At 40.0% G+C, this 13,415-nt stretch overlaps 1 protein-coding gene across 6 annotated transcripts in view; it reads left to right on the forward strand.

Moving 5' to 3' along the window:
• The window catches only part of LOC122982113 (plexin-A1-like), a 265,073-nt gene that overhangs the window by 222,362 nt on the left and 29,296 nt on the right, over window positions 1–13,415 (forward strand). For 5 of the 6 annotated variants that reach the window (XM_044351146.1, XM_044351142.1, XM_044351141.1 and 2 more), the window contains 3 exons: window positions 964–1,107; window positions 7,156–7,390; window positions 12,710–12,858. In XM_044351146.1, the coding sequence (XP_044207081.1) occupies window positions 964–1,107; window positions 7,156–7,390; window positions 12,710–12,858 (528 nt within the window). The remainder of the gene's footprint in view (window positions 1–963; window positions 1,108–7,155; window positions 7,391–12,709; window positions 12,859–13,415) is intronic. The other variant, XM_044351145.1, reaches the window with a different exon arrangement.

Consider the following 13,415-nt stretch of genomic DNA (forward strand, 5'->3'; position numbering starts at 1 on the left):
GTGTGGATGTGGTTTGATCATATTTGACTGTGGCCTGAGCACATAAGCAAACAACCCAACAACCATCCTCACATTTTAATTCAAATATTGCTCAATCCTCATTTGTGCATGGAAATGTGTATCTTTTTCCAACTGAGCCACGCCCCCTTTGATTAGAAAGAAAAGCAAAAACACAAATACACACGCAACCGAAGCTGTTCTAACTTCGTCAAACAAAGATCTGTTTATAAAGACCCTTTTGCTTATACTATGGTGCTAATTAAGAAAATAGATTTTCAGGGCCTTTAAGGGATAAATCTAGTGATATTCTACATTTTTGTACATTGTAACACATCCCATGTAAATACCACAATTATCTGTAGTTTTATTGTATTCTTGATCTCACACATACTTATACAGGTTCTGCTAAATGTTCACTGTTTATTCCTGTTTGAGTAACATTTGCTAAAATCTACATCACCCAGTTGTTATAGGAAATTACTGAGCCTTTAGAAAAATTAAAACTATATGTTTTGACCTATTTTTAAAGATTTATGTCGTCGTTAGGAATGAAACGGCTCGGGTTTGCTGGTTTTGGTACTTTAAAAAATATATATAAAAAATGTATAACATATACTTTATATAATATAATACAATATAACACAGAGGTTTTTAAATGAGCAATTTTACTGTCAGTGACTCATTTGTCTCTGTTCATTTACAGTAACAAGTATGATTTTCATCAAATAATCATCTCATGAGAGGAAAATTATTTCAGTAATATTGAACAAGTTCATTGTCAAACAGTGAGAAGGTTACAGTTGAATGTCATTTGACGTGAAAGGTTGTATCTCACTCACTTTCTAATTAAATCAAATATTTGTAACAATCTTTCCTACAATATGGTCATGTCATTACAAATGTCTGTATGGAAATAAAGTATGCATGAATGAGCTGAACACATTTCTCTCTGTCTGCGTTTAGGGTCGTAACCTGATCCCAGCTGCTCCGGGTAACAGTCGCCTGAACTACACGGTGCTGATTGGAGAAACTCCCTGCGTCCTCACCCTGTCTGAGAGCCAGCTGCTGTGTGAATGGCCCAATCTCACCGGACAGCACAAAGTCACGGTCAGTTCACTTGGACCTGTTGTGACCTTGACCCTGATTACACTCGGTTTTAAAATGTGTCTTGGGTGGTCGGATCACAAGTGGACAGCACTAAATACAAGTGTAAACCACTTAAGACTCATTGTGATCCGATCACTCAAACCACTAAACCACTTACCAAGGTGGTCTGGGATACATTTGACCACATATCTTTTGTAGTGTAAACGCTTATGCATCCCTGACAAGGACACAACAGGAAAACATGTCATCAGTGGAGGACGTGGTGGTTGTATTGGTGACAGCGCACCAACGCCAGATGACTTTGTCCTGCTAATCTCAACAGTTTGAATAGCTCGCACATGTATATTAGTCCTTGAAACATTTTTGTTTTCTAAGCTAGTCTGGCGACAGACTGTCGTACTAACTGTGCGCGGGGCCCTTTGACGTTCCAGCAGAACTGACGTAGGCAGTAACGAAATCCGAACACAAGTGGACACATTGGAGACACATGATAGACACAGGTGTGAAATGCGACGTGTCTCGGCTGTCCACTTGTGTTCAGATCACCAAAATACATTTTAAACTCCCACTAAACAGCCTCTTTGACTCACTAAAATTGAGCACTTTGCTGTCCTATTTTTACCCCAGCATACATTGAATTGATTATTTGAAAAATAGGATGTTACTGGCTGAGACCTTCATGGGCGACTTCTTTCTTAATATAATTTTCTTTTCTTTCTTATTCATTAAATTACTGGGTCAGTTTTCACTTTGCAGGATATATTCTAAAAGCAATTTATAAAATGACAAAAAAAAAAAAAAATCTATCAACTTGGTCTATCCACACTGACCCAGTTATTCGTGTTTATGAATATGAAAACGTTCTAGTCTGACAATCTCAGCCCATAATGTCACTCTAACCTTGTTGTTGAGTTATGTGAATAAACCTTTGTGTCTTCTCTAAACAATTTTCTCCGACAGATTCAGGATATGCTCCATTGAGCTTGCATACCAAGGCTGCTGTTAAATATGTAACGCTTAATTAACATGTTGATCTTCACTGGCCTTCAGCTAGCCTGTAGCTGAAAATCAGACAGTGGAAGATTTTTTTCCACAGGAACCAGAACCCTGATACATTTATGACCGTACATTCAAAATACAAAGAACAGATTTGCAGACTTTGCACCCTTGCTGCGCTATTAATGTTGAGTTTAATCCATTAGGGCTGAGGTGTCTGATGTGTCCTTTTGAATGAACCTTCAGACATGTGTGCAGATGGAAAAGCGTGTTTCTTTCTAGCCATTGAAGCATATCCACATCAACAGCTGTGCAGGCATCAGCAGTTCTCTGCTGCAGGTGCTGCTGGTTTTGGAATTGAGAGGTTTTCAAGTCCCTCTGCGCTGTCTCCATTTGTATTTTTATTAGCTTCACTTTACCTTGATGGTGTAGACATTTAGTACACAGAATATAATGTACCTAACCTTCAGTAAATCCTTAAGCCAATCCTCCTCCCACGCTCAACTCCAATCCAAGCTACACTCATCCCTACCGCTCCATACTCATCTGTTCCTGCATCCACACTTAACTCAGCATTATACCCCAAATTATGTTACATTCGTCATGTTCTGAGACTCCCGTTCAACATGCCAATACGAACCATGCCATCCACACCAGATAAAGCAGGTTGCAGGATTCCTTTAGAACGAGAGATAAACATAAAGAAAGAGTAATTGGAAGAAGTAAACAACGCTTGTATAAATAAAAAAAACCCTTGGAAGTAAATCGTGAATATGTGGCCTGCATTGTAGATTGTAGATTATGTAACTGTGCATCAGGAGTGGAGGCAAACGCAGTTGTTCTTTCTCGGTCATAAACCTGCCATTTTGCCTTTGCTTACATGGCAAATAAAATGTTGAAGCATTAGGTTTATACCTACTTCTCACAACTAACAGCAGGCTAATTATAGGCCCTGGCCCTACCATTTCAGAACAGTTTATTCATAAGACTTGAAGATTAACTAGAATGGACTGTGGGCAAATAGAGCTAAATTATGTCTGACATATTTAGTAAGAGATAAGAAAAGTGCCCGAGTACCCACTCTTGCTACAGTTTATGTCCATGACAAAGCACTGTCAACAGCGGAGCTTTGTACTAGAGTTATGCAGAAACATAAAAGGTGGTATTAAGAATAGAATTGTTTCTCCAGGATGCCACTGATATGCACACGCTAAGCTCGTCCCTAAGCTCTAATCCAGGAACCTTGTTCACTGTATAAACCTTTCTGATGTGCAAATTTTGTCCAACTCTCAGCAAATCCCAGCATTTTGAAAGTCATTGCCACATCATCATCATGGAGTTACACTGGAGTTTCTCTATACGCTGTGTCACAAACTGCAACTAGTTTTACTTTACTGACCGCGGTGTGAATGCTGTCGATGTCATTTTCATTACTTTGGTATCATATTTTCTGACATTTCGATACAGCAAAGTGCAGGAAGTCAAAGAACAAGCTCAGAAGTGCATCCCGCAGCAACCGTTCAGCTTGTACTTGTCCAAAATGTTGAGCTGTCAACAGACTGCAGACTGAAATCCCTGATTCACTCTGACTGGAGCAGACTTTCAAAATCACCGCGCAGCTCCTGGAGCATCTGTATTGAGGAAGGTCAAACCTCAGCCAGGCGACGCAGCACTCACACGGAATATATTTGGATGTTTGTCTGAATATCCCGTCAGTACACCCACTCAACCCTCCCCCCCCCCCCCTCCCCCTTTTAAACTTATCACCAATGTCCTTTCACAGTCATTTCACTATATCTTTATGACATTTACTCCCGCTAGCTACAGCCAATATACCTAGAAAGCCACTGACAGCACATCCATGTAATTCAATATGATAGCTCTCAACAGAACCAGCCAGCTCCAAGGTGGAACGCTCTTGATTTTTTTTTTTTTTTTTTTTGTTTTTTTTTTTACCCCCCATTTCTGTTTTTTTTTTTTTTTTGAACAAAATGTCATGTTGAATATCGAAGCGATGTGATGTGTTGGCGGGGGTGGTGGAGTTAGTCCTTCGTCTGACAATAGCCAAAGAAAAAATAGAGCTGTCTGTTCCTATCTCTTCTGCTGTCTGTGTGTGTTACTACATGCAGCGTTAGTGTGTATTTGTGGCTTGTTTTCTCGTGTATGTGTGGACATGTGAGTGCTCATATGTTTGTGTTTATGTGCACAACTTTGTCTTTGCGTGCATGCTGTGGAGTGCTGCAGAGAAGGATGAGATGAGGAATGTTTGTTATGTTAAAGGCCCTTCTAGACAGTCTTTGGAAATTAGCAGTAGCTATAAATGCCGTGATCCATTGCATTGGATAATTGCTGTGCAATTCTATATGGATACTGTATATGTCCCTAACAAATAAACATTAAATAAATGAAATGAATCAAAGGACACAGCTGTAGTACGATAATATTCCCCATATAGAATGACCTACATACAAGGGACCCCATTGGGCGTCCAGACACACTGAGCTTGTGTGTGTGTTTTTGCGAGCGTGTGTGGGTGTACAGTAAGAAATGTTCGATGGGTGTTCGCATGTCCCTTTAGATGCTCAGCTGTGTGTTGGCAGCTGTGTGCCTCCCTTGAGTTTTTCGAAGAAACTTGTTTGTTGTTTTGGCCTTCAGCTTTTTACGTTCCTCAATCAGTCCTTCAGTCAGTCAGGAGAATAAAAATAGACAAATGCCTTGAAAATATGTCACCAACTTACACTGGTTATGCTGCATTCATGTCATCTGAGGATATGATTCCCCCCTGGTTAAGTGTATCGGATATACCGGCGACCTCAAATTAGATAATAGATACCAGTTGGCGAAGCGAGGGGTAACAATGCAACCACTTACCATTCTTTTTTTGGTGATTCATTTCACATTCAATGCAATCCTGTGTATTCAATACATGAGCACAGATTGGGTGACTCAGGCAAGCTCTGTATATCATAAAAAAAATCCTTAACATAACACATGAAGTGGCAACATGCATTAGGCTCATCCACAAATTTGTTTCCATTTCCCCAGTATGAACATTTGAATTCTCACTAATATTTAAATCAAGTGTCTCTTTGTGGAAACATGTCAAACCCCTTTTCGTTTTATGGGACTCCACTCTGAACTGAGTTAAATTTCAAAACGTCAAGAGAGAAATGTTGTGTTTTGATAGCCACCAAATCCCATCCCATGCCGACACAGCCAACATACAGTATTCATTTGCTCTAGTAATGTGCTCTGTTATACTCTAGTTTTATAGAAAGATAGGATTTTCTGTGAAACATAAACTCATTTGTACCACTTATGAATCGATTTTGAAATGGTACCCCAATTTAGTATTGCACTCCTATAACATCGTCAAACTCTTTTATATCCCGTACATTCTCCCTCATGTCAATACCTGGTGTCTACATTACCCACAATGCAAACAGACCTGATTGACTCCACTGTACTAGTCGGGTATGTTTATGCTAGTAGTTGCTAATGTAGCCTGGAGCTGCTAGCTTAGGGCTAGCAGAGATGAGGAGCAGGCTACAGAGTTCTTTCTAACTGCACACCCCCAGTTATTCCATTTCCATCATCAGTGCAGTGCAACATATTGTATTGGGTACATCTCAAACTTCATTAATATCGTCATATTGACTTTTAATCTCTTGAAATTGTCTATACTTTGCACAAGTTCATTTAGCTCCTTAGCAAACCAATGTCTTTGCAACCTGATCATGTCCATACAGCTAATTGGCTGCTTAATCTTATACAAACAAGTTTAATTGTCTCTACTATTGCAAATTTAATTTGTAGGTATTGACTACATTGATATTGATATAACAGCATCTCTATTTTATTTTATTTTTTAATCAGACTTTGATAATGCTAACATGAAAGTGCACTCACAAGAACTTCAAACGGCATAATCACACCTCATTTGAATCGGTTATCAACCCCCCTGGTGGATGGCTTGATTTGATGGATTCCAGTGCTGTGTGTGTCTTTTTTTTTTTCTCCGAGACACACTGCAGTTATGTAAATGTGGTTAGTCAGGAAAAAAAAACAAAAAAAACATTACATGTGTTTGACTTCCCTTAATTACCATGGCTCCTTGGGGAGAGATTTAAATGCTGGTGATTACTTTGTTTGATTACTTACACTGACTGTGACTATGTGTATGGTGTATATTTGTGTGTGTGTGTGTGTTCTGGGTGTCCTATGTGTCTATGTGTGTGTGTGTATGACTTCAACATTGCCTACCTCTACTGCAATGCTTTAACCATGTCCACCTATGCAGCATTCGCTTTCTGACCACGATGATGTTATTAAAGTTGATAGCCATAAATGACTTTCTTAAAACCCAAATATCTGCAGACAGTGTAGAAGGAGGTAAAAGTCATTAATAGGACCGAGCGAGTCAACTTGTGAGATCTTCATTATCAAAGCCCTCTGAAGCTGCTCCCCTGAAGGCATGAATCGAAAACCTTTTCCGACAAGAAATGTTCACAGCAGTCAAGGTGATGTAAGCCTCCCCAGCATAATCCTGTCAAAGATGGGCCTGTTTAGAGTAGGTACAGAGCAGATAAAAATTTAACGATCCTTGAGGTAGAAATTGGGTCAACCAACTTCTCTTTCATCAGACCACCAACTTTCGATCTCTTCAGACCACCTAATCTTATTCTCAAACCATCTGCTGCTGGAGAAATGACCGCTGCCCGGGGTTTTTACGTCTCTCCGGAAGGCGGTAGTTCTAATCCCCAGACTGGCTGGGAAAATGTGCTCGGGTAAAGTAAATAAGTAGCAATTTCCTCCCCTGTAACGACTGCTGTGCAGCTGCCTTTGAGCAACGCACTGAACCTTCAGCTCTGATACTGCAGCTGCTCAGCGGCCGGGATCAGAGGTGGGAGGTTATACTAAGCAGCTCTCTGGTGAATGACTGTGTAACTGTGTAAATAAAGCAGGGAGTTGCTGGAACGTCTGTATTCATTTTCTCCCTTGATCATTAAAAATCTGTTGTTTGTGTGTGTGTGTGTGTGTGTGTGTGTTCAGATCCGTGCTGGCGGGTTCGAGTACTCCCCCGGCACTCTCCACATATACTCAGACAGCCTGCTGACACTTCCGGCCATCATCGGGATCGGAGGGGGTGGCGGCTTGCTCCTATTAGTCATCATCGCTGTGCTGATAGCCTATAAGAGGAAGTCGAGGGACGCCGACCGCACCCTGAAACGTCTTCAGCTCCAGATGGACAACCTGGAGTCCAGAGTGGCCCTGGAGTGTAAAGAAGGTACTTCAAATTAAACTTTCTGCACTTGAAAAAAAGACTCACAAAATTAGATATTTACATAGAAACATTTGCAATGATAAAAAGTAACTTAATTTTATGGGTGTTTTTGAAAAACTCTATCTACTGTATGTACAGTTGTAGTCTAAGGTTATAAGCTATAAGGTTATAGTTTATAGTTATAGTTTGACATTTGAGAAAATACACCTATTAGCTCTCTTGCCAAGAGTTAAATGAGAAGGTCAATACTGCTCCTGTCTGTACAGCAAATATGAAGCTGAAGCCAGCAGCTAATTAGCTCAGCTTAGCATAAAGACTGAAAACACGGGGTAACAATTAGCCTGACTCTGTCCAAAGTAAACAAAGTCCAACTATCTGCGCCTCTAACACTCACTAATTAACAAGTTACATCTAGTTTGTTTAATCTTTATAAAAACTAAGTCTAATAACAAGTTATAGTTTTTAGGAGGAGGTTAATATGTAAGACAGGCACAGTGATTTGCCTGGCAACCTCAAGGTGACAATAAGACCAGTGAAATATATTGTGTTAATTAGTGAGCTTTAGATGGTAGGTTGTTACTTTGGACAGAGCCAGGGTAGCTGTTTATTTTTGTTTAAAAGAGCTAAGATAGCATTCTCAGACTTAATAATTTGCACAACTGCCATACACAAGGATATTCTTGTAGACTTGAGGCAATTTTTAGCCAAAGAATCACATAGAGATAGAGAGACAGGTACTTGGAAATGTGAATGAAACTGCAGAGGGAGACAAAGAGAGAGAGATGTAATCAATTATAACTGGATGCTTCTGTCATCACTGACAACCGTTTTTCTGCAGGTTATGTTTACTGGGGCAAATGCAGAGCTGAGTCATAGCAAATTAAAAAAAAAAAAATGTTTACCAAAATACAGGCTTGATATAAAATCATACAAAGTAAGAAGAAACATAACTCACAACAAATATAGTTCGAGTTCTACTATAATCATCAGAGAGATACAGTCAGCAGGTAAACCAAATGGCACAGTGCCTTATGTACAGCATGATGTGTCCACCTACAGTATGTGTCACTCACAGGTATGCCACGCTGACACACAGATGGCGTTCCACCATGAGCTGCCAGAAGAGCTTCACTGCTCCTCGGCAAACTGGAGATTTCACTAAGTCTCAAAAACTCTACTGAAGGGACGGACATCATTTTTCCAAAGAAATTCCCTCATTAGGTGTTTTGATGATGGTGCCGGAAAGTGCATGTCTAACATGTCAGTCACCCATCTGTGCCTCAGACTGAAAACACAACAGCAAAAAAAAAAAGTTAACAGCAATCCAGAGTGCTGGGTAGGTAGTGAGAGAGGTGAAAGTAACAAGGAGATTGTTCAGTGAGAGGTGAAAGGTAAAAGAGAGACAGAACAAGAGAGAGACACTCGAAACGAGACGCTGAGAGGGAGCGAGAGAGAGAGCTTATGTGAGAACAGAGTTTTAGCAGAGTGCGGATGACTGATGTAAGAACAGCCCATGTGTTTACACTCGATGGTAATGGTACAAGGTTGTAATATGATTACACTGCACTCATGACACAGAGTCACAGCTCTATTAGCCACCGAGGATCAGTTGTCAAACAAAAAACTGTGACAGCTTTCCAGTGAAAGTGCTGCAGTTTCAGGGCAATCATTTTCTGACTGAGCTGACATTTTCACAAATGTGTTCTTCCCTCATTGTAGTACCTCGCTTTAAGAAGTTGCCATTTTTGACATTATGTTGTTTTTCAAGAAACACAACCAGAAAAGCCAGACTCTTTTCCTCCACAAGACAGTATTTGAGTCAATAGATATAAAAGCATTCAGTTTTCCAGGAAGTGAAGCATGGCCTTATTCCCACCCACCCGAAGCGCCCCGCCCTGCCTGCTGCACTCCCAGCTGGCCTTCAGGGACAAGAAAGTGTGTGTGGGTGGAGGAACAGATGAAGGGGGCGGTCCGCCGCGTGTGTGATAGCAAAAAGGAGGTGTATGCGCGTGAGGTCGGCATCGCTTTAAGAGTCTTGAGGGGATGAGACAGGGGATGTTTGGTTCAGTCATCCATGAGCAGACATCAACACCGACTATCATCCAAACCGGCATATTAGTAGTCATGGATAATTAATTACACATTAGAAATGACAACATCTGACTGGCAAGTGTCACTTTTTAGTTCAGGGGAGGTAATAGAGATGTTTTTGAGATCCTATGTGCAAAAATGGTCTTTGATTCCTTGGAAACTTTCACAGGCTGCTCATCGCTGTGGTATTTTTGTACTGCTGAGTGTCTCCCAGAGTTTGTTTAGTGTGTGTGCTCTTTACTTTCTGTTCTCAGAGCAGAAACACATGAGGAATTTCCCAGAAAAAAATCTACCCGACACAGTTTATAGCAGCTGAAGTAAAAAGCTCTTATGAACTAGATTTTGAATCAGTGTCATGTTACAACATCAGGCGACAGTGAGACATTCATTTATATGAAAATATGCTGTAGATTAGGATTTCTGGACTCCTTTGTGTGTTCTTGGTTTACTGGAGCACATCATTTTACTGGTAGAAGCATCGGTGTGTGTTTGTGTGTTTTTCATTTTAGACAGGGGTATTAATGTATCTCATTATTCGTGGGATGTTAGTTGTTGAAAAGTTTCTCCCTTTTTTTCTCCTCACGTTCTATTAAGTAAAACATCCTGAGCTCTCTTCTCGGTAAGAGGATCTCTTTTATTGTAAATCGCAGTGAACAGAGACTTCTTTCAGCTAGAAACACATGTTTGAACACATTGGAACATGAAGTTGGAGGTGATCTGCTCATTTTAAAATATCAGAGAATTCTTCAGTGCAAATTGTTAAAAAAAAAAGTGTAAATGATGAACCTGGAATTCTTTCTCTGTATCACAACTTCTTAGTGCATTTTCATACTTATACGATGGCCACTTAGCACACAAAAAAGTTGTATTTAAGGCTGTGTCATCCATTTTTAAATAAAGTTTAAAGTTATTTTAATCAGTTAGAGATAAGTGGTTCAATGATAATATAGTCGCTTGTATTATTGAAATTGTTACCTGTAGTTTAATGGTAATTTAATAATAAATGGTGATTAAACTCTTGACTTAAACTATGTTTGAGGTATCCTGCCTGACTATCAGAGAAGAATATTCTGTGGGTGTGCAGTATATTCGCCATCTCTGGCACAACCATTGTTGAGCGATTAATGAGGGACTGATTAATGGACAGAAAAGGGGTTCAGAGATAAGATGACAGAAAAAGGAGAGTAGATAATGGAGTGGAGAAAAAGGAAACAAACCAATTTCTAATTTGAGTTTCCTTTACTCCCTAGCCCTTCCTCTCTTTGACTGTACTCTCCTCTTTGTCTTTATCTCCCATTCCGCCTCTCCTCTGCCTCTGTCTTTCTCCTCCTTCTTCACTCTACTTTCCACTTCTCCTTAGGTCTGACCTTTACCTCCTGATCTTTCATTCTTTTCCTCTAAGCCCTTATCACTCATGTCCTCTGAATTTCTTTTCCTCTCAACTTTACTATCCTCACGTCTTTTGCCACCAGATCTTCCTTTCCTATCCCTTCTCCCTTTTTTTTTTCTTTTATCTCTTTTGCTTCCTCTCCTCTCCATCTCTCTTGTGGACCAACCAGTCCAATAACAGCTGGGGGAAATTATGCATGAAAACTCATCCGTCGCTCTCTTAATAATTATCCACTCATGCAATTAATTGACTTTCCTTTCCAGGAACTTTGTTTTCTGTCTCTTGGTTCTGGCTTTCTCTCCCCAAGCTAGCTTTCCCTTTTTGCTTCATTGTTTTGGGTCTTTTTTGGACAAGCAATGATTGAATTTGTCAGTTCTGAGACACCAAGAAAGACAAATCACTTTGCTACATTTTGCAACCCTATCCTTCAGTGAAATGCGGAAGCGTTATCTCAGGATTTATGTGTAGTCTGAAGTTTCTCAGTTAAACACAACATCGTAGAAAAATGATATGCCTTTTTTCAACAGAACATCATAACACCAACCAAAAGCGACTGAATTTCTGATTTTGGATTTGTTATTATCTGTTAATATATATATCTGTCCCTGTATTCCCTCACACCTCTTTCTTGTCTGTGTTTTAGTTCTCATTTATTGCCTTTGTGGGCCTCTTTCCTCATCATCTCTGACCTTTATTTCCCAACCTCACAGTCTAGCCCTTTTTATAAGACACAGACACGCTACCTGAAATTATGCACTGTTTGCACTGTCTGTCTGCATTGCCTCCCCTCTTTGTCTCTGGCAGGCTCTTCATCTGACCCATATGTCCTGTTTACAATGCTGACGCCTCACTGTAACATTTTTTGGTGTGTCGTTTTAATATCCACTGTTCATTTCATTGTCATGAATTTAGTATAATGTGGGAGCATCACATAATTACAGAGTTACCCTTCAACCTCTGTTTTTCATAGCGTAATGAAATTGATATGGTGTGGATTGATAGCATCAACCTGCCCCTTTTCTAATTTATCAAAGCGAGTCCAAGCAAGCAAGGAAGTGCTTTCTATGGCCCAGGTGGTATCACAGATTAAACAGTACCAAATGTCACTGACAATATAAAGAAAAAACAGGGGTTAACCTCCCTTGGTTGTGCATTTTTCAAGTGGGAAGCCAGTGAGGGATTGGATCCTTGGAGTTAACATTGACAAGGAATGCAATGGTAAGACGATTGGTCACTCCGAATTCGGACACAAGGGGAAAAAACATATACAACCTTTTGAAACTGCAAAAATAGTGGTACACTATAACACTGGTAGTGATTCACATCAATATTAATATCTCTTTTGTGGAGCAGTTTATACACAGGTAGAGTTTGGTTAAATAAAAGTGGATGGTGCAACACAATAAAGTACAATAGCTCTCTCTATTTTCTCCAACTGTTTGTGCCCTCAAAGAACAGCAATGTCAAGACAGTTTGCACAGTTCAAAGTTCAATGAAGTTGATTTGGTCAGAGTCACTTCGCCCCTGCATGCAAATCAACTGATCACTGTGATTCCACTGAATTTTGCCATTTTAAATGCTGATGTGACCGACCCTTAATTACTAGGCATGAGTAGTTAATGGGACTATTTGGTCAAAAATAAACTGCATTATAGTCAAAGTTCTACTAGCAGGGCTTCTGACAAATTATAAAAATGACATTTGAACACATGATTAAAATACAAGGCAGTCACAATAATTAATATGATGCATAATGGCTGTGCTGTTGCCACTGATTCTCCATCACCATGGTTATTCTCATCACGCCACCTTATTTGTCCCGCTGCCTCTTTTCTCTGTAGCCTTTGCCGAGCTTCAGACAGACATCCATGAGTTGACCCAGGAGCTGGATGGAGCTGGGATTCCCTTCCTGGACTATCGGACTTATGCAATGAGGGTCCTGTTCCCAGGCATTGAGGACCACCCTGTGCTCAAGGAGATGGAGGTACGGGTCAGTACACCACCAACCAAACTTCAAACTGAACCAAACTAACCATCAATAACCAATTGCAATGGAACCAAGAACTACATCAAGCTGCTGTACTAATAAACTAACATGAGGTAGAAACTCACAGTAGCTGCTTATACTAACTACAAATAAGCATGCACAGTAGGAGTTCACTTCAGCAAGTTGTTACATGAAGGGAAATATTTCAGGGAACTATTCTCAAAGTTGGATTTAATGGCATAAAAATGTCCTTCTGGCTTTATTGCTTAATACTTTTGTAGCCATTATCCCATGACAGGTTTCATCAAACACAAGCCTCTCAAAAAGTCTGAGATATGAAGCAAGAAGAGGCTCCAGACGTGGTTCACCTTAATCACATAGTCTATATTTTACCTACTTTGTCTTAATGTATTCAGTTTGTCTCAATGAATCCAAATGACTTTTCAAGAGCCTTAGTATCATCATTAGTCTGATCTCATTGGACAGATGCTCACCATATTCTCCTGATGCAAGGAAGTAGAGTTTTAAATTGAGGACTGCTTGAAATTGACATAAAAGAA

Source organism: Thunnus albacares, chromosome 5 (assembly GCF_914725855.1).
Source record: "Thunnus albacares chromosome 5, fThuAlb1.1, whole genome shotgun sequence".
In the NCBI taxonomy this organism is placed as follows: Eukaryota; Metazoa; Chordata; class Actinopteri; order Scombriformes; family Scombridae; genus Thunnus; species Thunnus albacares.